The sequence below is a fragment of the Poecile atricapillus genome, chromosome 2 (genome assembly GCF_030490865.1).
Source record: "Poecile atricapillus isolate bPoeAtr1 chromosome 2, bPoeAtr1.hap1, whole genome shotgun sequence".
NCBI classification, from domain to species: domain Eukaryota; kingdom Metazoa; phylum Chordata; class Aves; order Passeriformes; family Paridae; genus Poecile; species Poecile atricapillus.
Genome location: NC_081250.1, coordinates 68,211,980 through 68,234,297, shown reverse-complemented (window position 1 = coordinate 68,234,297; position 22,318 = coordinate 68,211,980). Strand labels below are relative to the sequence as shown.

The window sequence follows — 22,318 nt, the reverse complement described above, 5'->3', positions numbered from 1 at the left end:
AAAACACATCATGAGTACAGTTGCAAAGCGTCTTAAACAGCTGGAAAGCCTTGTGGGCAGCCCTAGGCTTTTAGACATATTTACAAAGCAATGTTAAAGCCATAACAGATACCAGAAAAGGGAAAAAATAAATACAAATTTTGTATATTGGTATGTGCATTAATTGCCTTCCTTTGTAGACTACAACTTCCATTTGTAAAGTATGAAGTTTCCTAAAATCAAAGGGACTTCTCTATTTTGATTACCCTTTGTAGAGACAAAATGGAATCCTGTTTTTTTCCTGCACTCTCACACCAGTCATGTGTTCCAGTTTGCTCCTGTATGAAGTGAGGGGCCACATCTAGCAGAGACATTACCCAGGAAGCAGAGCTGCCCCAAGCTGTTGCAGGTGGCTGCTGTGGGGCATGTGAGCCAAAGTTTCCAGGTTCCACAAGGGTGCTGCTGTTGCAATGCCTTGGAAGCCATCGACTGTGCAGGCACAGTGGGTGCTGAGCCAAGAGGTATTGTCTTTGTCCTGATGTGCTTTCAGTGCATTATACACAGGGCACAGTGTTGGCCTGCACCTGTGTTCTTACACGTGCCTTTCCAAAACTCAGGAGAATATTACCACATAGAAAACCAACAGAGACTGATCTGTGGTTAGTAAGGAGAGTGAAAAGAAGTGGCAATATTACTTTCTTAGCAGCACTGGAAACGTTACAGACATTTTGAACTAAAGAATAATTGTCCTTCTAAATCACACTATGCTAAAAGTCAAGTGTCACCCTGACAAACCAGCACTGCTTTCATGAGACTGAAACTAGAATTAGGTGAGTAACTTGTAGATGCACTTCAGGCTGGGAAGAAGGGTATAAAGGATTATGCTTTCCACTTCTGTTTAGTCTGGGGATTTGTTTTTTGTTGCTGGTGGTCTTCCTCTCCCACAGATGTCTAGGCAATGCTCTGATCTTTTTCTCTGACAATTTTTTCCAGAAATCATGACTGTATTTCTTTTATTTGATGTTCTGATATGGTAGGCCAAACATACTTGCAACTGAGAACAACAGAGGAAAACAGACACCCATCTCAACTATGCTAGCAAGAAGCCTCATAGCCTAGAGAAACCAAGACTGATGTTCTGCAGTAAGGTGACTCTAATCCAGGTTTCAAAAAACCTGACATTTAAAGCCAGGTGTAATTCATTCTGTGGTTTAATATTGGGTTCCTGAAGCAACATCACTGAGGTGAGCTGCCTGCTTGCAGACGAACATACTTTGTAATAGACAATTTATCAAAAGTTTGTGCTGAAGAGAGAAACAGGCAGTAACTAATACCATGCACACTGCAAGTACTATTTCTTCTCCTTCTTTTTTTTAGAAGAAAAATCCTACTGTGTTATTAGATAACTTAAAGCCTAAAGAGGCTATATTCTGCAGAAGATGTGCAAAGAGGTTAAGCTGATGTTACACTCAAGTCAGTGCTGGATAATTGTCTCATCATTTTAAGAGTATTAAAGTGCTTAGTTTCGTGCAGCTTGAATACACAGGAATTCTGATCTGTTTGAAAAACTCAGGAAGGAGACTAAAAAACCAGCTTCTTCCCTAGGACCATGAAGCCAAAATACCCCATAGCTGTTTCTGAATTGCCCTTGATGAAATGAGAAAGCATTTTGTTGACAGCCAACAGAGAGAATAAACCAAGACCTAACCAGCTTGTCCACATAACAGATTGCCAAAACTGCAAATACGGTTGTACCCCAGTGAGACATACAGAGGTGGTTCTTCACTGGAATTTAGTAAGAATCAAAGAGAAAATTAAATCCTTTCAATGTAGTCTACACATACACCCTTGTAGTGCTGCCATCTGTTGCTAGGCCACAGCTCAGCATCTATGGGAAATGTCATGTAGTGGTCTTTTGAACTTAACTACAGTGAAAATCTGTGGCTGCCATCGGTCACCAACTACAGTGGTTCTCAAGGCCCTTGGAGCCTTCCATTCTGCATTCACACTCCCCAGGGGGCTACAGCCCTTCTCCAGAAGCATCAGCTCTGTTGATTGCTGCAGTTGCTCTCAGCCCTCTAAGGGCTAAGAGAAATACAGTATGAATTTTGGTGCACAGATGATGCAAAACTAGCTAAGATCACAGCTTCTTTCTCTAAAATCAGCTCTACGGCATAATATCTTCATGGTTGTGGGATAGGAGGGGGATCAATCAGACAAGATAATGCTTTATTTTTAGATTATAAGGTAGATTAGAGAAAGATTATAGATAAAGTATTTCCTTAGACTTTTGCCCACCGATGATCCCCCTTGTAATAAATTATTGTTGTATTAAAAATTCGGAGTGTATATAAGAAAGATATGTTTTGTAGGAACAAAACAAAATATAAAGCATAGAAAAGCCTCTCCTCAAAGTAGGATGAGGCTTTTCTCCAAGGAGTTGCTGATTGCCAGCAACGCCCAAGATAACTAACCCAAACCGGCCCATCAACTCAAACAAACAGACAGGACACGGACCATCAAAAAGACAATGGAACTGGCTGGGAAATTATCTACCTCCGGACCCAAGCAACGCCCTGCAGATTCCAGTGGGTACAGAAACTGATCAGTGAAAAAGACAAGTTCCAAAAAGAAAGACTTCGCCAGACTTAAACATTTCTGTGTTGAAAAAGCAATCAAGAGAAACAAAGGAGAAAACCCGGCCGAGATACCCATCGGCACCAGCCCGGATTCCACCACCCTGTCATGAAAAACCTAACATTGCAACACACAGAGTCTCCTTTACATATGAGGAGATTCTGGCCGGACAGTAGTTAATGTCTTTATTCTATGCCAGGAAATCCATTCACTAGACAATCAAGGACACTTGGTGAATGGAACCGGCCTGGAATTTTAGCCTGAGGACTTAAAAATCCTATAAAACCCCAAGCCTGAGAGCGCTCAGACGTGGATTTGGGAAACCTATACCTCTGGTGTAGACCCCTGTCCACCCAGCGCTGCGCTGTTCTTTTTATTGTGAGTTTTTATCGCTGTTTCTACTTATTATTGTTTATTAATAAATTTCTCTTTGATTTTATCCCAAAATTGCCTTTACATTTATAACAGATTGGTGCCGTGACTCGGATCGGAAAACTGTGGGAGAACCTCGCTGTCCAGGAGGGTACCCCCGCTGATTTCAGCGGCCTGGGAAGCCGAGAACCTCCGCAGTTCACTCCGATATCCGAACCAAATTTAGGCTGAGGTAAAAACCACAATAAAAGAGGATACGGATCCAAGAAGAGCTCGGGAAAAAGCCATGGCTTGGTAGCTCATAAAAAGTCAGTCGTGCACGAAGACATCCTCGCAAGAAAATTGCTGTAAGTACTGCGAGGTTGAGCAGGGTGATTGGGCGAGCGTGTGTGAGACGTGATCTGATCACGGAGCGAGAGCGGACTCCAAAGCCGCGGTTCCATCCTCCCGCGAGGGAATTGGCCGGCCACGGAGGAAGCGAATCGGTGTGAGAGGGCTCTCTCTACGCGTTTGTAAAGCCTGGGGCCAAAGGGGTGCTCTGGGGGACCGATCACAAAGGGCTGGAAGAGGAAGAAAACGTCCAGTAGAGCTCGGGAATGAGTAAACTCTTCTAGCAATCAGGGCCCAAGGAGAAGTCCGGAGGAGAGATCAAAGCGCTAAGAAAGACCCCGGTACAGCAAACCGCGAAGGTGAGTATTAGCAGACTTTTGTCTCTCAAAACACAAACACAACGCAGAGAAACAGGTAAGACTCCCTTTTTCACCATGGGACAGAGAAAGAGTAAAATACAAAAGCCAGTAGATAAGAAGAATCCTTCCATAGAAACGAAGGAATTGTTAGACATCCCACCAGAAAGTCCTTTTAGGTTAGTTGTTAAAATATTAAGAAAATTGCCCTGAGAGAAAAAGAAGTCCAAGGCAAAAATGATCTACTATTGTGCCGAGGTTTGGGGTGGGCAGGAACTGAGACCCCATCTCATTTGGCCAATATTAGGAACGTTTGAAAGGTGGACGTGTAATGAATTGCTCTCTTATGTAGAGAGCAAGGTTTCCTCAGACTCTGAGGAGAAGGAATACGCCAAACTCTGGCTAAAGGCCAGAGTAGGGCTATTTCCAATGAAACTAAAAAGCAAAACAAAAACAGAAACCTGGGAGCCCCTTGATCATTTACCCCCTCCGTACCACGGGCCGGCAGGACCTCCCGTGGTGGATCAAGTGGTGCCATCAGCTCCCACGAGCTCGCCGGCACAACCAGGTGAAGCACACACATCGCAAACAGGGGAGCCGGCACCAGCAGTGGTTCCGGTGGCCCCCCCCTCTGGCTCCTCCTGTGGGGACCGCAGCCGCCGCCGCTTCTCCAGAATCCATGGTGGTGCAAGGTCGGGGATCTCCTTATCCCCCATTGCCCGTCCCACTGCCACAGCCAGGTCCCTCAAATTTGACAGGGGGAATCCTTCATAATAACCTGGTGGCAACGGACTTTACATCAGTAATAAAGGACCAGACTCTCAAAAACCCCTATTCCCCCCCGCAAGCAGGACTCGTTTTAAGTCTAGGCAGATAAGTGAAAAATGGGAAGAGAATGAGAGTAGGCACAGAATGTTCCCTCTCAGGGAAGTGCCTACTGCTCCGGGAGTGATTGGATTTGTGAATGTACCCCTAAACTCAGGGGATGTGCGAGCGTTTAAGAAAGAGATGAGACGATTGTTAGATGACCCGTTTAAGGTAACTGAGAGGTTGGACTTTTTTTAGAAGTAGTAAGCAAGTTAGTATCAGGGATTGAGAACGGCGTAACCCACAGGGGATGCCAGGCAGAAAAATGGCCTAGCGTAAACCCGAGCTGGAACGGCCAGACAGAGGAAGGTAGGAAAAGCATAGTGAACAAAGAATAAAAGAAGCAGTCCCCCGAGGACAGAATATTAGCAAAGTATTTGAGGAATGCCAAAGAAAAGAGGAATCACCCACTGAGTGGTTAGAGAGATTAAGGAAAAGTCTGCAGATATATTCTAGGACTAATCCTAGCCCTTCAGTGGGGGAAGTTTTGCTCAAAAACCAATTTGGGGAAAAGTCATGGGAGGATATTAGAAAGAAATTAGAAAAGATTAAAAGGTAGCAAGAGAAAAGTCTCCAAGAGCTTCTAAGGGAAGCTCAAAAAATTTACATGAGGAGAGAAAATGAGAAACAGAAACTCCAGGCCAAAATACTAGTGGCCGCAGTAAAGGAGGCTCAGAAAACAAGAACAGGCACAGGGCAAATTTAAAACAGCGCCGAAAAAGCCGCAGGAGTCTCAAAAGGACGGCTCCGCCCCGCGGAAGGATTCCCCAGAATGTTTTTACTGTAAGAAAGTAAGACACATTCAGCGGAACTGCCGTCAGAAATTAAAAGATAAACAAGTATTTCAAGAAGATTAGAGAAGTCTTGGGCTCTTTCAGATAGGAATGGTAACAGCAAAAGAACCCTTGATAAAATTAAAAGTAGGTCCCCATCACCAAGAAATAGAATTTTTGGTTGACACGGGAGCTGAGAGAAGCACCCTGCAGAAATTACCCAGGGGGTGCGTGGCAAATAAAGAAAAAGTAGTTGTAATTAGTGCTAAAGGAGATCCCTTCAAAGTTTCTGTAATAAAAGATGTGGAAATCGAATCTCAAAATAGAATATGCCTAGGAAATTTATTATTAGTAGAAGAAGCCGATTACAATTTATTAGGAAGAGATATGATTGTCGCATTGAGTATAAACATTGTTGTAAAGAATTCTGAATTAGTAATAAAGATATTCCATTTAACTCCAAGAGATGAAAGGGAGATTGATCCCAAAGTATGGCATTCAAAAGGGGAGGTGGGGAAATTAGATATTACCCCCATCAAAATTGAAATAGAAAACCCAGAGGATCCGATAAGGATCAAACAATATCCCATCCCAATAGAAGAGAGAAAAGGTTTAAAATTAGTAATTGAGGACCTCCTTAGAGGGGGTACCCTCGAACCCTGCATGTCCCAACATAACACCCCCATCCTAACAGTAAAGAAAGCGGATGGGAGCTTCCGACTGGTTCAGGATCTCAGGGCAGTAAATGCTAGAACCCGAACCAGGTTTCCGGTGGTGGCAAATCCTTATACTTTACTTAACAGACTCTCACCTGAGGATGTATGGTACAGTGTAATTGATCTAAAAGATGCATTCTGGACTTGTCCTTTGAATGAAGGGAGTAGGAATTTCTTTGCCTTTCAGTGGGAGGATCCTGACACGAACAGAAATCAACAGTTAAGGTGGACGGTCCTCCCCCAGGGATTCGTAGAATCACCAAATTTATTCGGACAGGCATTGGAGCAATTACTTACTGAATTCATTCCAGAGGAAGGGACAAAGCTCTTGCAATACGTAGATGATTTGCTAATTGCCGGAACCATGGAAGAACAAGTCAGAAAGAGTACAATATCGTTGCTGAATTTTTTGAGAAAAAAGGGTTTGAAAGTATCAAAATCCAAACTGCAGTTCACAGAGCCCGAGGTAAAATATCTGGGACATTGGATTTCTCAGGGAAAAAAGAGGTTAGACCCTGACAGAGTGGCCGGGATTCTAGTACTCCCAGCCCCAAAAACAAAAAGACAAATCAGGCAATTTTTAGGGCTCCTGGGATATTGCAGACAGTGGATTGAAGGATACAGCGAAAAAGTAAAATTTTTTTGTATGAAAGATTAAACACGGATAGATTGAAATGGACTACTCAGGATGAAAGCAAGTTTCAGGAATTGAAAACTGCACTCATAACTGCGCCTGTTCTAACCTTGCCAGACACTAGCAAAGAATTCCAGCTATTTGTCGATGTAAGTGGACAAACAGCCCAAGGAGTTCTGACCCAGGAGTGGGCAGAAAAGAAGAAGCCCATAGGATTTTTATCAAAAATCCTAGAGCCAGTCAGTCGAGGGTGGCCTACTTGCTTGCAAGCAATTGTTGCAGTAGCTCTGTTAGTTGAGGAAGCAAAAAAAAGATAACTTTTGGAGTCTCTCTAACAGTCTACACCCCACACGATGTAAGGAATATCTTACAACAAAAGGCCGAGAAATAGCTAACTGATTCAAGACTTCTGAAATACGAAGCCATGCTAATCAGTTCGCCAGGCCTCAAGTTAAGGACAACTACTGCCCAAAACCCGGCGCAGTTTTTGTTTGGGGAACCAACAGGTGAGCTACTTCATAATTGCATTGGAGCGGTAGAATTGCAAACTAAGGTAAGACCGGACCTGGAAGATCAAGAGTTAGAAGGGGGGGAGAAATGGTTCATTGATAATTCATCAAAAATAGTAGAAGTAAAAAGAAAGTCAGGTTATGCCATCATAAATGGTATGACCGGACAGATCATTGAATCCGGTCCCTTGCAGGCATGCTGGTCGGCTCAAGCCTGTGAACTATTTGCGCTCTTAAGAGCCCTCAAAGGCCTGAAGGGAAAAAGGGGAACGATTTTCACGGATTCAAAGTATGCATTTGAAGTAGTGCATACTTTCGGAAAAATATGGGAAGAAAGAAGTTTAATAAATACCAAGGGAAAAAGATTAATACATGGAGAGATAATTAAACAAATTTTAGAAGCTGTCAGGGAGCCCCAGGAGATATCGGTAGTCCATGTAAAAGGACACCAAACTAGGTGGCAGTTTCACACCAGGGGAAACAACTTAGCGGACAAAGAGGCGAAACGAGCTGCATTACTGGCGGTAAGTATTCCTGAGATTAGTCCCAAGGAACCCCCAGAAGTATCCGTGCTTCCTTCGGAGAAGGAGCGAGAAGACTTCAAGAAGGTAAGTGGATATTTCAAAGAAAATAAATGATGGTTGCCAGACGGGAGGGAGCTAGTTCCAAAAAGTATAGCAAGAGGAATACTCCGGAGATTGCATGAACAAACCCACTGGGGAACCAGAGCACTGGCTGAACAATTTTTAAAATTTTTCGGATGTAAAGGAATTTTTAAACTTGCCAAGCAAGAGGTACAGGGGTGTGTGATATGCCAGAAAGTAAACCGTTCAAATTCAAAACAAACAAATTGGGGTGGCCGACCGCTTTCGTATAGACCATTTGAGAGAATCCAGGTGGATTTCACAGAATTACCGAAGATTGGAAGACAGATCAAGGTACTCACTTTACCTCAAAAATCATTAAACAACTGTCAGAAGCATTGGGAATCAGATAGCAATATCACACTCCCTGGCATCCTCAAAGCTCGGGACAGGTAGAAAGGATAAATCAAACATTAAAATCACAATTGTCAAAATTATACATTTTAAGTGTGCTTGCTGTAAGCAGATTTGGGTAGCTCATTGCATAAGGGGTAATAAACCGAGGGAATTGTGCTCTAGGTGCCACGAGAAAGAACTAGACCAGACAAACAGATTCCTGATACTTGCAACTCGAGCGGGCCTTTTAGAACTAGACTCTCCGGAGTGGTTCTTGTTTTATCAAAAAGGATTAGGGAGTCAGCTTGATTGCAAAGCAGAACCCTTGGAAATTGAGTGCCGTAAGACCGTGAAAGTACCGTGCAGATTTAAACCGGTTAAAGCGTCTCGGTGGGCAACCTTGAAGCGGAGGTTTGCCATCAGGACATCAAGGGCCCCTGAAGACAGTCCTTGCTGCCGAGAAGATGGTTATCCCCGCCGTATACTTTTGTACGAGTGGAGGGAATGGCAGAGGGATGCAATTGTGGGGAATCCTGATGTCCCTGAGCCTAGTCATGTGCTCAATCAAGGAAATAGAGCCCGAGGTACCCCCAGGGGAGGTTCCCCAGGGGAAGTGTGAGCAGTGTCAGACTGCCACAAAAATCGAGCGCTTGACCGAGTGCCCTTTAGAACTACACGCAAGTATTTGTTGGTTAAACGGCACTCAGTTCAAATTGTGTAAATCAAAAGAGAAAATCTGGTGCTCGAATTCAAGAGCAAGTATCAAGGAAAAACCCATTCGGAACTTGGAAGAAATAGGGGTTGCAATGACCCACTTCCGAAACAAAAGAGAAATAAAGGGAACTCCCCCAATCGAAGTCTGTGAACAGTGTAATAAAACTGTCTGAATTGGGGGAAAGAAACACTCGACATTTCTGGCTTACCACCGAGTTAACCCTACCTGCTACAGTAAAGCAAACTTAAAACCATGCATGATGGGGGGAAAATTGTACTGGGAAGGGAAGAATGTGAAACACGAGGCAAAGCTGACATTCAATAATGAACCCATAATTTTGGAACTATTGAAGTCAGATGACGAGAACTCGTGTCTTCAATTTAACCCAGTGTTCTGTTTTTCAAAAAAATGAAGAAGGATTAGACCCAGAAAGTAAAATAAAAGAAAAAAAATGATAATGAAAAAGAGTAAGAAAAGGATACTTTTCTTTAAAAGAAAGTGTGAAAGTAACGAATTTTTAAATGTGATAAATTATTAAGTGGGGGACTGTAATAAATTATTGTTGTATTAAAAATTCGGAGTGTATATAAGAAAGATATGTTTTGTAGGAACAAAACAAAATATAAAGCATAGAAAAGCCTCTCCTCAAAGTAGGATGAGGCTTTTCTCCAAGGAGTTGCTGATTGCCAGCAACGCCCAAGATAACTAACCCAAACCGGCCCATCAACTCAAACAAACAGACAGGACACGGACCATCAAAAAGACAATGGAACTGGCTGGGAAATTATCTACCTCCGGACCCAAGCAACGCCCTGCAGATTCCAGTGAGTACAGAAACTGATCAGTGAAAAAGACAAGTTCCAAAAAGAAAGACTTCGCCAGACTTAAACATTTCTGTGTTGAAAAAGCAATCAAGAGAAACAAAGGAGAAAACCCGGCCGAGATACCCATCGGCACCAGCCCGGATTCCACCACCCTGTCATGAAAAACCTAACATTGCAACACACAGAGTCTCCTTTACATATGAGGAGATTCTGGCCGGACAGTAGTTAATGTCTTTATTCTATGCCAGGAAATCCATTCACTAGACAATCAAGGACACTTGGTGAATGGAACCGGCCTGGAATTTTAGCCTGAGGACTTAAAAATCCTATAAAACCCCAAGCCTGAGAGCGCTCAGACGTGGATTTGGGAAACCTATACCTCTGGTGTAGACCCCTGTCCACCCAGCGCTGCGCTGTTCTTTTTATTGTGAGTTTTTATCGCTGTTTCTACTTATTATTGTTTATTAATAAATTTCTCTTTGATTTTATCCCAAAATTGCCTTTACATTTATAACACCCCTCCCCAGAGTTCTGGACAGGGTATAGAGCCCTGAATGAGCATTCCAGCATTGAGCTATCTCCAGAGCTGGAAACCTCCTGTTTGAGACAACACTCATCCTTTCTGGGCCAGGCAGAGTGTTAAACCAGGGACAGACAGAGAATGATTATGCTCAGGTCCCTACAGAACTTGCAATTCATCAGAGAAATGGAAAGGGAAAAGTCCCTAAAGAGATACCTGGCAGCAAACTACAGGAGGAGAGGAAGGAGACTTAAAAATTAAATCTTTGTTGGCAAAGCTTGCTACTACAACATAGCCCTTAAAGTTAATACCAGGAAAACAGATACAAAGTCACCTTCCCATTATGGCACAAACTTACTGTGATTGGATTTTTAAGACTAAGGAATGAGGTAACCATTCCAGGTAGCCTAGGTCTAGTACTGTGGAGATTTAATGCTTTTTATTCATCAGTCCCTACAATTTTTCCAGTGGTGCAATGACACCTGCAAATTTCACATACAGCAGTTTTCATCCCACTGGCAAAAAAAAAAACAGCTACATGTCAAAGGTGTGACCTAATCACATGCAAATAGATGCCAATATCTCCTTTCCTTGCCTAGTACATGCTGGCAAAACCACACTGAATGAGACTTAAACCATTCAAACCAAGTAATTTTTATAAATTCAGCCATCTCTCTTCCTGCCTTCAGCCCCATAAATAATGCAAAGCTTAAAATTAGAAAAACAAAACCAAAAGAAAGATCAGAAGTCAAATGTTATCAAAAGCTTTCTGTAGCCTTTGGAATTGCAGAAGAAGATCAAAACTGCACAATTGGCCCACCAGAGATACCACATCTTTATTTGCATTTTGTTTATTTAGCTGACAAATGCCCCAGACTCTCTGGACTGAAGGTTCAATAATGCTCTCCTTGTGATACCTCACAGTGGGGATGGACACAAAACTGCTGCATGCAAACTACAGTGAGCTCAGTGTGGCAATTCAGTATTTTGTCCCGAGTCTCCTATTTACAGTAGGTGTGATCAGCCCTTGAAGTGGGAATGCTCAGAGCATTAAGCTCCTGTTCTGTCTCAATACCAGCTGATCCAGAATCGGGGGAAAACAGGAATGTGATGGTCCTGCATCAGTTCCACTAGTTCCACTGTCAGCCTTTTATTTTTTGTTTGTTTGGTTGGTTTTGGTTTTTCGGTTCTTTGGAGGGGTTTTTTTGCAAAATCTTAGGAAGGAGCTGTTTATTCAGTTTTTCCAACACAGGGCACTTTTGATACTCAGAGAGAAAACTTCACCTTGAAAGTGATCACCAAGGCTGTCCTTCCTATCTCTCCAAACCCACAGGTGCTTGCATCTTTCTGTGTCCCACCTGTCTTTCCCATGAGACAGCTTTCAGAAAGCTGGAAGGGAGGAGCCCCCTGCTCCCGGCAGATGCAGGGGTGGGCCAGCAGCACAAGGCACAAAGCAGACAGTGCCACCCCTGCAAGAGCAGAGAAGGGTAGATGGATGGTTTAGGAGCTCACATACTGCGTTGCTGGGAGAAATGAAGGACGAGCTCTGTACTTGAAGAAGAGCAGAGACTCAGAATAAACATAATTTCCAGAGATGATGTAGGTGTCACATTTTCTCACAGCGGCGGGGGCGTGCTCCCGGGGCCGCGGGCGGCGCCGATCTCGATCCCGCCCCGCGCTGGCGCTGCCCCAGGGCCCGGGGAGGGCGGCCGAGCAGCGGGGCCGCCGGGAAGGCTCCCGGCCTCGGATGTGCTCCGGACCCCGAGCAGCAGGTAAGGGCAGCCCTGCTGCGGCCGGAGCGCCGGGGGATGTTCCGAAGGCGCTTTCCAGAGGGCGGCACGGGACCGGGAGCGGCGCGATGCGCCCGGCGCAGCCCCGGGCCCAGGCGGCCGGAGGAGAATTCCTGCTCCAGGGCCGAGAGCCGAGGGCTTCCCTCCCGCTCCGCTGGGTCGCGCTTGGCCGGTGCTCACACTACGGCACATTTCCCACTGAAACAGCGATTCTCCTCGCTCCTGTTCCTGGTGTTTCTCACCAGCAAATCTCTCACTTGAGTCCTCAGGCACCACCAGATTATCAAGAGAGAGGCGCCCCAGCGCTCCCCAGCGATGGCAGGTAAGAGCAAATGCGCCTGAAAATGCTGCTCGCTCCAGGGCGCTGGGCACCTCAGGGATGGGGACTCTCTGCTGGGTTTAATCGGCACACTGAGGTCTTGGTTTTCCAAACGACTGAAATTACCTCAGTAAGTGGTGCCTTGGAAAACTCCAGTCTCTCCAAACCCTGTGCCCAAGTGCCCTCAGCTCCACCAAAATGGAAACAAATCAGCATTTTTGCAGAATCAAACTGAGCACCTTTTGGAGCATGCTACACGTCCACTCACTGAGCTCCATTTGTTGAGATCTAGCAGGAGCAGCAAAGTCATAACTGCTCCTGAAATTCCAGAGTAAGTTATGGAGCAGGGATTTAAACAGTTTATATACACATTTAATTTATGATAGCACTTGACCTGCAAGTTTTAATAGTCTTTTTTACCTAGCTCTTGTTTCATAGATACTGCATACCCACATCCAGAAGCTGTGCCGCAGAGAAACTGAGTTCAGAAGATGCCTGAATTTTTATGTTGGCAGTCAGGAAGCAAGAGCTGCATGTTTTGCAGATCTAGCCATTTTCAATAATCCCTGTACATTTCCCTCTCTGGTTATCTATAAACAACTACAACTCCATACAAAATCTTACTTTTTTTTTTTCACCGATGAATGGTTTTTAAGAAAGTTATTAGAATTGTAGGGCCTATGCTTAATAAGACTTTGAGCACACCATGGAGCTCTTTAGGCTGAGCCTTGTTACATGCCTCTAAGATGTTCCATCCCTACAAACCTGCTCGGCCACTCATCTTACTGTGAATCCACATTGACAGCAGTTTGAGATGCATATGACAATCTAATATCTGAAAAAAAATCCTGTTGCTCTCTACAGAAGTCACTGTGATGGTGCTGAAGTGGAATAGGAGCATCTTAAATGTCTACCCCAGTGCTGTAACTTGCCGAGTACTGAAATGAATGATGAGGAGGGGATCCCCCACTGCAGAAGGAAGGTGTTCTGACCTCTCAGAAGTTGTTTACATGACATTTTAGGGCAATCTAAGCTGGCACTGGTTTTTGGGTGGTAGTGGAATCGGGCTAACAGAAATGTTGTCTCAAGAGAAGGGGCTGGGTTTACTGACGTAGGGCAGTGTGACCTGCTATGGAACAACCCCCTCATCCACTGAGTTCCACCTAGGAAAGCCCAGTGTAGCACTGAATTGCTGGGCTGGGCACATGCAGCAATCAGTGACTCAGGAGTCACTCCCTGCTGCTGAGCAGGAGTCAAATGCTGCCACTGCCACTCTGCTTTCACTGCTTTTGTGCCCTTGGGAAAAGACACTACAGAAAAAGCAAGGAACAAGCCCCAACTCTACAAACTGTTCTGCATCTGCCTCCTAGATTCCAATGGTCTCCTGGTTTTCTTCCTGCCTCCAGGGAAAAGAGTCCTGATAGTCTATGCACATCAAGAGCCCAAGTCCTTCAATGGATCTTTGCTGAAGATTGCTGTGGAAGAACTGACCAAGCAGGGCTGCAGCGTCACCGTGTCGGATTTATACGCCATGCAGTTTGAGCCCAGAGCAACAAGAAATGACATTGTTGGTGAGAACAGCCAAAAGACACCTTTTTCAAAAACCAGGGACTTGTAAGGCCGCCCCCCCACCAAATATCAGAAGGTTGAAAAAAGTCTCCCCGAAATCTTCTCCTTGCTGAACAAGTCAGCAACTCTCCGTCTGTCTTGGTAGGAGAGGTGTTCCAGCCCTCAGATCATCAAGAGATGAATAAAAAACTTCCTTCATTAATAAGAAACCTGTTTGTGAACAGACATCTGCATTTCGAAAAGTCCACTCCTGAACGTGAACTTTGTATCACAGTGAGATTACTGACAGGAAAAAACACATTAGCACGTGTCCATAATCAGCCTCTAAAGTCCATTCCTCATGGGGAGGAAATGCCTTCAGATCCCATTCTGGGATTTGCTACAGTTTAGTTCACAAGGCTACAACTGCCCCCTGTCTTCTGCTAGAGACCGGTGATCTCTAGTGGAATCAGTAGAGCTGGCCAGTACTGGTTCCCCATCCCTTGGTGAATTTCCCAGTTACAGAGGCTGCAAAGCAGCTCCATTGTGTTTACAAGTGCATGATGGTCTCAGTAAACCCTAAAGCAGAGGCAGAACAATTAAGAGCATTCTCTTAAATCATCCACCTGCATGCCCAGACTCCTGAGGCAAGCTGAGGTGCTCTTACTGCACTTGCTGTGCTGCCACAGGAAGGTGAAGCTTTAGAACTCCGAGACCCTACATTCCTCTCCATTTTAAAATCGAGTTACCATCAGCTGTGATGATGCTGAATATCCAACCAAGACGAGAAAATAGGAAAAATGGAACACGGTAACTCAGTTTAGAACTGGGAATGGCAACCTGCATCCGCTCTTATCTGGTGCTGATACTGGACACAGGGCAAGGAATGACTGTTCACTTCTACCCACAGGTCGCCTGCACAACTCAGAAGCCTTCAATTATGGTGTGGAAACCTGGGAAGCTTACAAGAGAGGAGGTTTGTCCAAAGATCTGGTTGAAGAGCAGAAGAAGGTGCAGGAAGCAGACTTGCTGATTTTTCAGGTCATTATTTTAAACAGAATTGAGTTGTGATGTTCACTTTATCTCTAGGTAGTGGTACAGGAAATACTACAGGATGAATCAGCAGCACAGTTACCTGGGTCATTATTACAGCAAATCCAGAAACTGAGTAGCACCATGATGCAGGTTGAAACAACAGCAATCCCAGGAACTCCCCAACACTGGGCCAAACTTCCTGTCTGGATACACAAAGACATACATGAGCATGGATGCCAGGCAGGCTGACAGTAAGCAGAGCAAGGATTATTTTCTGGGTGAGGAGCTGGGGGAAGCCAGCAAAGTCAGGGAATTGGGCTTTCCCAAGAAGGCTGATCTCATTTGTTGCTGAGTTGCACAAGCAGTATTGGGAATTGCTAATGGATTTTTACAGCCCATTTCTATTCTCCACTGTGCCAGTTCTGTTCCCAATGTATACAAATCCCAAAGAACTGTGAAGAGAAATAGTAATCTTACATTTCTTTGTGTCCCTGTTGGCCTTAGACATATCTATATATATTCCACTGTCCAAAGTTAGATTAAATTTTGAATGGGGCTATATCTCAATTAAGCATTTCACTGTAAGTAATCATCATTTTCACACTATCAATTCCCAGATAATAAAAGTAAGACATACCCTGAAGGAAGTGGTTGCCTTCTACTTTCCATCTGTAGAATGCTATGAAGAGTTGAGTGTGTTCTGGTGCAGAAAAGAAAAAAGAAATTTAAAAAGCATCTAAAGGACATCATAAAGGAATTCAAAATTTGCTATAGACTAAAGTCACTGCTAGTAGTGGACTGTGGTGGTTTCCCAGTTTCAATTTTGTTTTCACCTTGTATTAAGCTACATGTGGTTACATGTTTTTAGAATTTCTTCCTTTGTGTGCAGTGTGTACAAAGGTTTAGGAGTAGTGATGCAGCCTAGTGTAAGACCCCATAAAGTAGTCAAGATAATGCCATGAAGACATGATAGCTCTGGGATGCAGTTCCATTGGCTAACCTGAAGATCTAGAAAACAAAGACCCAACTGTTAAAGAAGTTTGTTTCTTCTCAGTAAAGGGATTTGGGGTCATGATTTCAGCAGGATTTGAAAATAAGTCTTTCCTAAGATCCCCTGGCATTTGTCAACAGAGTGTTAGATCGGAACTGACCACCAGATGTCAATCCTGCTAATAAAATATTAAAATCTTTTGCATTCCAGCCATAGGAGACATGATTCTGTACAGTCTTAAACCTGAATTAAATTGCATCCTCCTGCTTCATCCTATTCCACCTTTTGGTCTGGGTGGTAGCCCTCACATGCACCATGGGGTTGGTGTGCTGTAGATGCTCAGGTCTGGTTCTGAGGTTACAACAAACCGAAAGCACCCAAGTTCCTTTTGATAGGCACAGTTACTGCCTCTCCTGACAGAGAGCTGGCAGAAGGCACATGCAGCATCTGAGCAGGTTCAGAGGACAGGATTTGTCCTGTAAACCAGGCCTAAGGGTGGCCCAGACTGTCTGTGCTGACCAGGTAATTCTCTCTTTGCCTAGTTCCCCTTGTTTTGGTTCAACATGCCTGCAATCCTGAAGGGCTGGATGGACAGAGTCTTGGTCCAAGGCTTTGCTTATGATTTGTCAAAGGCTTACGATGGTGGCTTACTCCAGGTATGTTTTTGGAATTGTTTTACTAAGGTCAAGGCTTGCACCATGTTCTGTGGGGCCTTGTTCATTCTTTTCCATTGTGGTTGTTTAGAACTCTCACTTTACGCTGTGTTGCAGTAGTGCATCAGCCCTGCTTCACCCAAGACATAATTCCTTTTCTTTAACCTATCTCTTCCCAAAGACAGCCAGTCCACTGTCTAATTGTATGATATCAATCTTTGCCTCAGAACTGCCACTTCATGTAAGGTCTGGGAAAGAAGAGGTCACCCTCTCCCCTGGACATCCATGCTGTCCAGGTTTCCCTGGATATCTCTTGAACCGTTCAGGCACTCTTCTTTAAATATGTCTTAATCAACCACTACTTTCCTAATTCTAGGGCAAATTATCTCTGTTTTCTTTCACCACGGGAGGAAGCAAAGAGATGTATTCAAAAGAAGGTATCGGTGGTGATATTCGCTATGTCCTATGGCCCATGCAGGTATAATATATGAACATTTGGCTGTTGTTTACATTACTTTTTATTATCCCAGCTATTTTTAACAATTGTTTTATTGGGTTTTTTTCTATATGAAACATAATAATTAATAATGAAGTTGTCAGTTCCAAGGATCTCCAGGTTGTAAACTGTTACCTAAAATCCTGGGTCTACTTTAAAAGTCCACTGACATTTAAAGTTGTTTTGTCCCCCTTCTTGCAGATCAGAATGTAGAGAAAGCTTAACACTGTCAGCCTTTCCAGTTTCCCTGCTGTTACAGGAGTTCCTTTAGCTCAGCTATGCAGGAGTTGTTCCCTGTGGTTTCCCAATTCATGTGGGATGCAGGGCAGGAGGGGAGCCACATACTACACTAGCAGTAACAATCAACATGCAAAAGTTAGCATTCCTCTTCTAATTGCTACTCTTTTATCAGAAGTACCAGCATGGTTTGAGAAATACAGGTGGTAAGGCAAGTTTTGCCAGCTTCTTCCTGACACAATACAACAAATTATCTAAAATTCCAGTCTCCTCCACTCCACACCCAGTTACCAGCTGCCTGCTCCTGTGGAGCTGTCCAGCTGAAGAGCTCACAGGTCAACATGGCAAAAACGTAAAAAACAACTCTAAATTCAAAAACACAGAGGGAAAATGGCAAGTTGAGCTGATTCCAAAGGCAATAGCCTTCCTGCAGAAACATTTAGCTAAGCCAGAGGTAAAGGGTTAAAAAAAACCCATCTTAGAAGTAGATGTGGAACACTGCAGTTAGAGAAAAATCTGAGGAGTTTCAAACTGGACAATGAACTTTTGGCCACCTGTGATCCTTGCAAGCTAAACAGTGAACAGCTGGCAAAGAGGACAGTTCTGTGGGATTTACAGCAGTTAAAAATAAATTCCACACAGCAGAATAAATGAAGCTGCCCTTGTCTTTCAGTACCTTGTATACCATTCTGCTGAATGCCTTCAATGGTGGCTGCCTGGATAGGTAGTGAATTTCTGCAATTTATATTCCTGCTCCTGATAAATGCACAGGTTTAGAAAACCTGGCTGATATTGAGTCAAAGAAACAGAACAGATTTGAATCTTCCATGTTCCTCAAAAGAAAGTAAAAGAGTAGATATTTCCTGAGGCATTTCTTTCTTTGTTTTGCATCCAGCATGGAATCATGCACTTCTGTGGTGTCAAAGTCCTTGAACCTCACATCTGTTATGCTCCAGAGAATGTCTCCGAGGAGAAGAGGAAGGAGATGCTGACTGCCTGGACCCAGCGTCTGAAGACTCTTTGGAAGGAAGAACCCATAGACTGCTCTCCTGAGTGGTATTTCAAGTAGTGTTCAGGTGTAAGACTACAGAGAGAAGGGTTTTTTCCTTAATTCGTTTTGATGTTCTATCTAAATACATGAACTCTAATCTCCTAAATCAAATATATTTTAAGAATCTTGAATACTACATCTAGCAGTTTAACTGATTATATAACATTATAACTGATTATTATAACGCAGCATTTATCTTCACTGATTCCCAAGGGATTCCCTCCAAGGATGGGTGCAAAACTCTGTGTTGTTCTCCTTGCTCACATGAACGGTGTCATTCTGCCTCCTTGTGGATGAGAACACGTGTGATATTTCACGGCAGATTATGCCATTGCTGCTTGTCAAACAGTGAAGTACATGGCCAAGTTAATTTTATCACTTTTTATACCAGTTGCCACTTTTTTTCCTTTACCAGGGAATATGGTGCCCATACCCAACTTGTCATTTAAAAGCCACTTGTCATTGGTTGTGAGAGTTCCAACACTTGTGCCTTGGAGCTATAAAACCACATCATGAGCAGTGTTGCAAAAGGATGTATGGCTGCAAAGTGTCTTAAACAGCTGGAAAGCCTTGAGGGCAGCCTTAGGCTTCTCCAGGTATCTATAAAGCAATATTAAAGCTATGACAGATACCAGAAATGGGAAAAAATAAATACGAATGTAGTGGCGTGTGCATGAATTGCCTTCCTTTGTAGACTACAAGTTCCATTTGTAAAGTATGCAGCTTCCCATAATCAAAGTAGAGAGAAAAAGGAATCCCATCTGTTGCCTGCCCCCTCACACCAGTCAGTATTGGTGTTTGGTTCTGGAGGTTGTTTGCTTCCTCTCCAGCATCAGCACCAATGGGCTTCCTTGGAGATCTCCAACGCCAGCAGTTGGTGAGGCAGAGCACTAACCCAAAAACCTGCAGGTGCACTGTCTGTGGGTCAATATCTATGGGAAAGATAAATTGTCTGGCTAGTAATAGTCAGGATTTTTACCTGGAACTGTAGCAGGATTATTTTTGTGCTTTAGAGTTGTTAACCATGTTTGTGCATATGGCAAGGGGTGGGTTTCTTGCTTAGGTACTGAATTTCTTGCTTTGACCAGCTCACCTAACTGCTGCCTTTGCACTTTGATTTTAAAAGAATGTGGCCTCAATAAGAACCCATCTCCTGAGTCACTGTCAATGACACCTAGGTCCTTGTACATCTGCCACACCTGCTTTGTTGCAGTCTTATCACACCCCAGCCTTACAGTTCCTTAGGGTCTAACTGGATGATAAACATTCTGAGCCCATACTCTGGAGGCTCAGTGTAAGCTGATATACCAGACTGGGAAATGCCACCACAGGGAAAGCGTCACGTGTTCCTGTTTGCTCCCATATGAAGTGGAGGGCCGCATCCAGCAGAGACATTTCCCAGCAAGCAGAGCTGCCCCAAGCTGGCACGGATGTCTGCTGTGGGGCGTGTGAGCCAAAGTCTTTAGGCTGCAGAAGCAGGAATTTTACTTTGGCTCAACAGCTCTGTTATAGGAAAAGGAAAGTGAAAGGGAATAAGGAGGAAAGTGTTACATATCTAAGTTGTGGGAAAAGTAGATTCATGCCTAAAAGACTTAAGGAGAGCAGCTTAGTTACCAAGAGAAATTTGAGGACATATTTTAAAATTTCATAAAAGATAATTGATCCTTCTATTCACTATTCAATTAATAGACTATTCAGGAAAGAAGGAAATTGAGGTGAAAGCAGAAGTTGCAACTGTCAAACCAACATTACTGCTTTGGATCAATTGCAGAGCTTAGTGGGGTTAACTATTAGATGAAGAATGCCAGACTGACCTGAATGTTGAGGATACTCTGCTTGACACTATTGGCAGACACATGCTCCCACATATAAGGTAGCACTAAATTTTGATAAGTTGGCTGAGATTTTTAGTACAAAGTATGTGAATGGTTGAAATTAATGCAAGTTCAGTTAAAGTTAAAAGAAAACTAATAGGCTTATTAAATTCACATTAATGCTAAAATTGAAGACTTCTGCTCAGATAAATTCATTATTGGGAAAAGTACTAAAAATGTACCAATCTTTTTGTCCATTTCAAGATGACCTTTCCTTCTTCTCAAATCAGAATTAAGATATTTCTCTGTAAATTCAGACTGCATTTCTGGATCAGTTTATTTTCCCTATTCATTTAACGAAGGAATGTCATAACTGGCAACAACGACCTCTAAACACACACAAATAAATGACAATTTCTTTCTTTGCCTAGTGCTTGTTGGCAAATCACCACTGAATGAGACTGACACCCTTTTAACCAAGCAATTCTTATAAATTCAGCCATCTCTCTTCCTTTAGACCACACCTTCAGCCCCATACACGATGCAAAGCTAAACAGCAGAAGAACCAAACCAGGCAAACCAACTTGTCACAGTATTGTCACAGTACAGCTGGCCTGGACTGGACAAAGTAAATCTGACCATAACACAAGTCCAATTCTTCTGGCCTGGTTCATGCCTGAACATGTCACTGGATAAGTTACAGGGGACCCTCAGCCAGCCCCATTCAAGCTGAGAAGCACATCACTGGCCAGAGATCTGAGTGGAGAGAGTGGGTGGAGAGAGATACCAGCCAATAGCTAAGCCCAGGAGTTTTGAATCGAGTATAAAAGTGAGCTCTGCATAATAAATGAGGCTGCTTTGTCTCACGAGCACTTGCTTCACGAGTTGTGGAGTTTTCATCTCCCCACCCACAACTGGCACGCTACACCAACTGACCAAAGAAAGGAAAAAAAACAACTCAGAAGTCAAATGTTATCCAAAGCTTTCTGTAGCCTTTGGAATTGCAGAAGAAGATCAAAACTGCACAACTGCCCCACCAGAGATACCGCATCTTTATTTGCATTTTGTTTATTTAGCTGACAAATGCCCCAGACTCTCTGGACTGAAGGTTCAATAATGCTCTCCTTGTGATACCTCACAGTGGGGATGGACACAAAACTGCTGCATGCAAACTACAGTGAGCTCAGTGTGGCAATTCAGTATTTTGTCCCGAGTCTCCTATTTACAGTAGGTGTGATCAGCCCTTGAAGTGGGAATGCTCAGAGCATTAAGCTCCTGTTCTGTCTCAATACCAGCTGATCCAGAATCGGGGGAAAACAGGAATGTGATGGTCCTGCATCAGTTCCACTAGTTCCACTGTCAGCCTTTTTGTTTGTTTTGCTTTTGTTTTTGTTTTTGATTTGTTTTTTCCGGTTTGTTTGGGTTGTTGGCTTTTTTTGCAAAATCTTAGGAAGGAGCTGTTTATTCAGTTTGTCGAACACAGGGCACTTTTGATACTCAGAGAGAAAACTTCACCTTGAAAGTGATCACCAAGGCTGTCCTTCCTATCTCTCCAAACCCACAGGTGCTTGCATCTTTCTGTGTCCCACCTGTCTTTCCCATGAAACAGCTTTCAGAAAGCTGGAAGGGAGGAGCCCCCTGCTCCCGGCAGATGCAGGGGTGGGCCAGCAGCACAAGGCACAAAGCAGAGAGTGCCACCCCTGCAAGAGCAGAGAAGGGTAGATGGATGGTTTAGGAGCTCACATACTGCATTGCTGACCATCAAAAGGAGAAATGAAAAACATAATTTGTGGGCTGCTATTGCCCTACCACGTCATCTGCTGCAGCTCTTCTATTATTGCCACTTTAAAGCACCATAGGGAATGCAACAGCTCCCCAGAATGGGAAAGATCACAATAAAGACATTAGACACTCATCATCACCATGCTTTTCACAGAAGAATGGCAAAGGGATGGCCCTTATGTAAAGAAGCTATTAACTACACACCTGACATCCGAAGGCGGCTGAGCTAGGTGATTTATGGACATCCTTTTGGTTATGTATTCCTGCAACTGTCCCCAGGACTGTTGACATGTGACAGTGACTCTGTTGACAAACTCCTGCTTCCGCCCTTCCTGAACCAAAAGATCCTCACATATCCAGCGCCAAATCTTCCACAGACAAAGGCATTTC

The 22,318-nt window shown here is 43.8% G+C and overlaps 1 protein-coding gene and 1 long non-coding RNA gene across 3 annotated transcripts in view; one reads left to right on the top strand and one right to left on the bottom strand.

Annotated features, from left to right (window-relative positions):
• Positions 1-22,318, bottom strand: part of LOC131576774 (uncharacterized) — a 60,906-nt gene that overhangs the window by 4,048 nt on the left and 34,540 nt on the right. Inside the window, exon 2 of the long non-coding RNA XR_009277068.1 lies at positions 15,542-15,604. This is a non-coding gene — a long non-coding RNA (uncharacterized LOC131576774). The remainder of the gene's footprint in view (positions 1-15,541; positions 15,605-22,318) is intronic.
• On the top strand, positions 11,788-19,006 carry NQO2 (N-ribosyldihydronicotinamide:quinone dehydrogenase 2). Of its 2 annotated transcripts, none has more exons than XM_058833803.1 (7): positions 11,788-11,984; positions 12,272-12,324; positions 13,728-13,892; positions 14,780-14,910; positions 16,438-16,551; positions 16,925-17,026; positions 18,177-19,006. In XM_058833803.1, exons 2-7 carry the CDS (start codon positions 12,318-12,320, stop codon positions 18,348-18,350), a joined length of 693 nt encoding a protein of 230 aa, XP_058689786.1. In that variant the 5' UTR covers positions 11,788-11,984; positions 12,272-12,317; the 3' UTR covers positions 18,351-19,006. The 2 variants fall into 2 exon arrangements, with proteins under 2 accessions (XP_058689786.1, XP_058689785.1); XM_058833802.1 differs by having other exon boundaries at positions 11,887-11,984; positions 12,265-12,324.

Excerpts from the sequence above, each read along its gene's own strand:
- NQO2 (XM_058833802.1), top strand. The coding sequence starts at position 11,960 with ATGTGCTCCGGACCCCGAGCAGCAG. Across the intron at positions 12,325-13,727 it reads GCGCTCCCCAGCGATGGCAG|GGAAAAGAGTCCTGATAGTC; the intron begins GTAAGAGCAAAT and ends TCCTGCCTCCAG. Across the intron at positions 13,893-14,779 it reads AACAAGAAATGACATTGTTG|GTCGCCTGCACAACTCAGAA; the intron begins GTGAGAACAGCC and ends TTCTACCCACAG.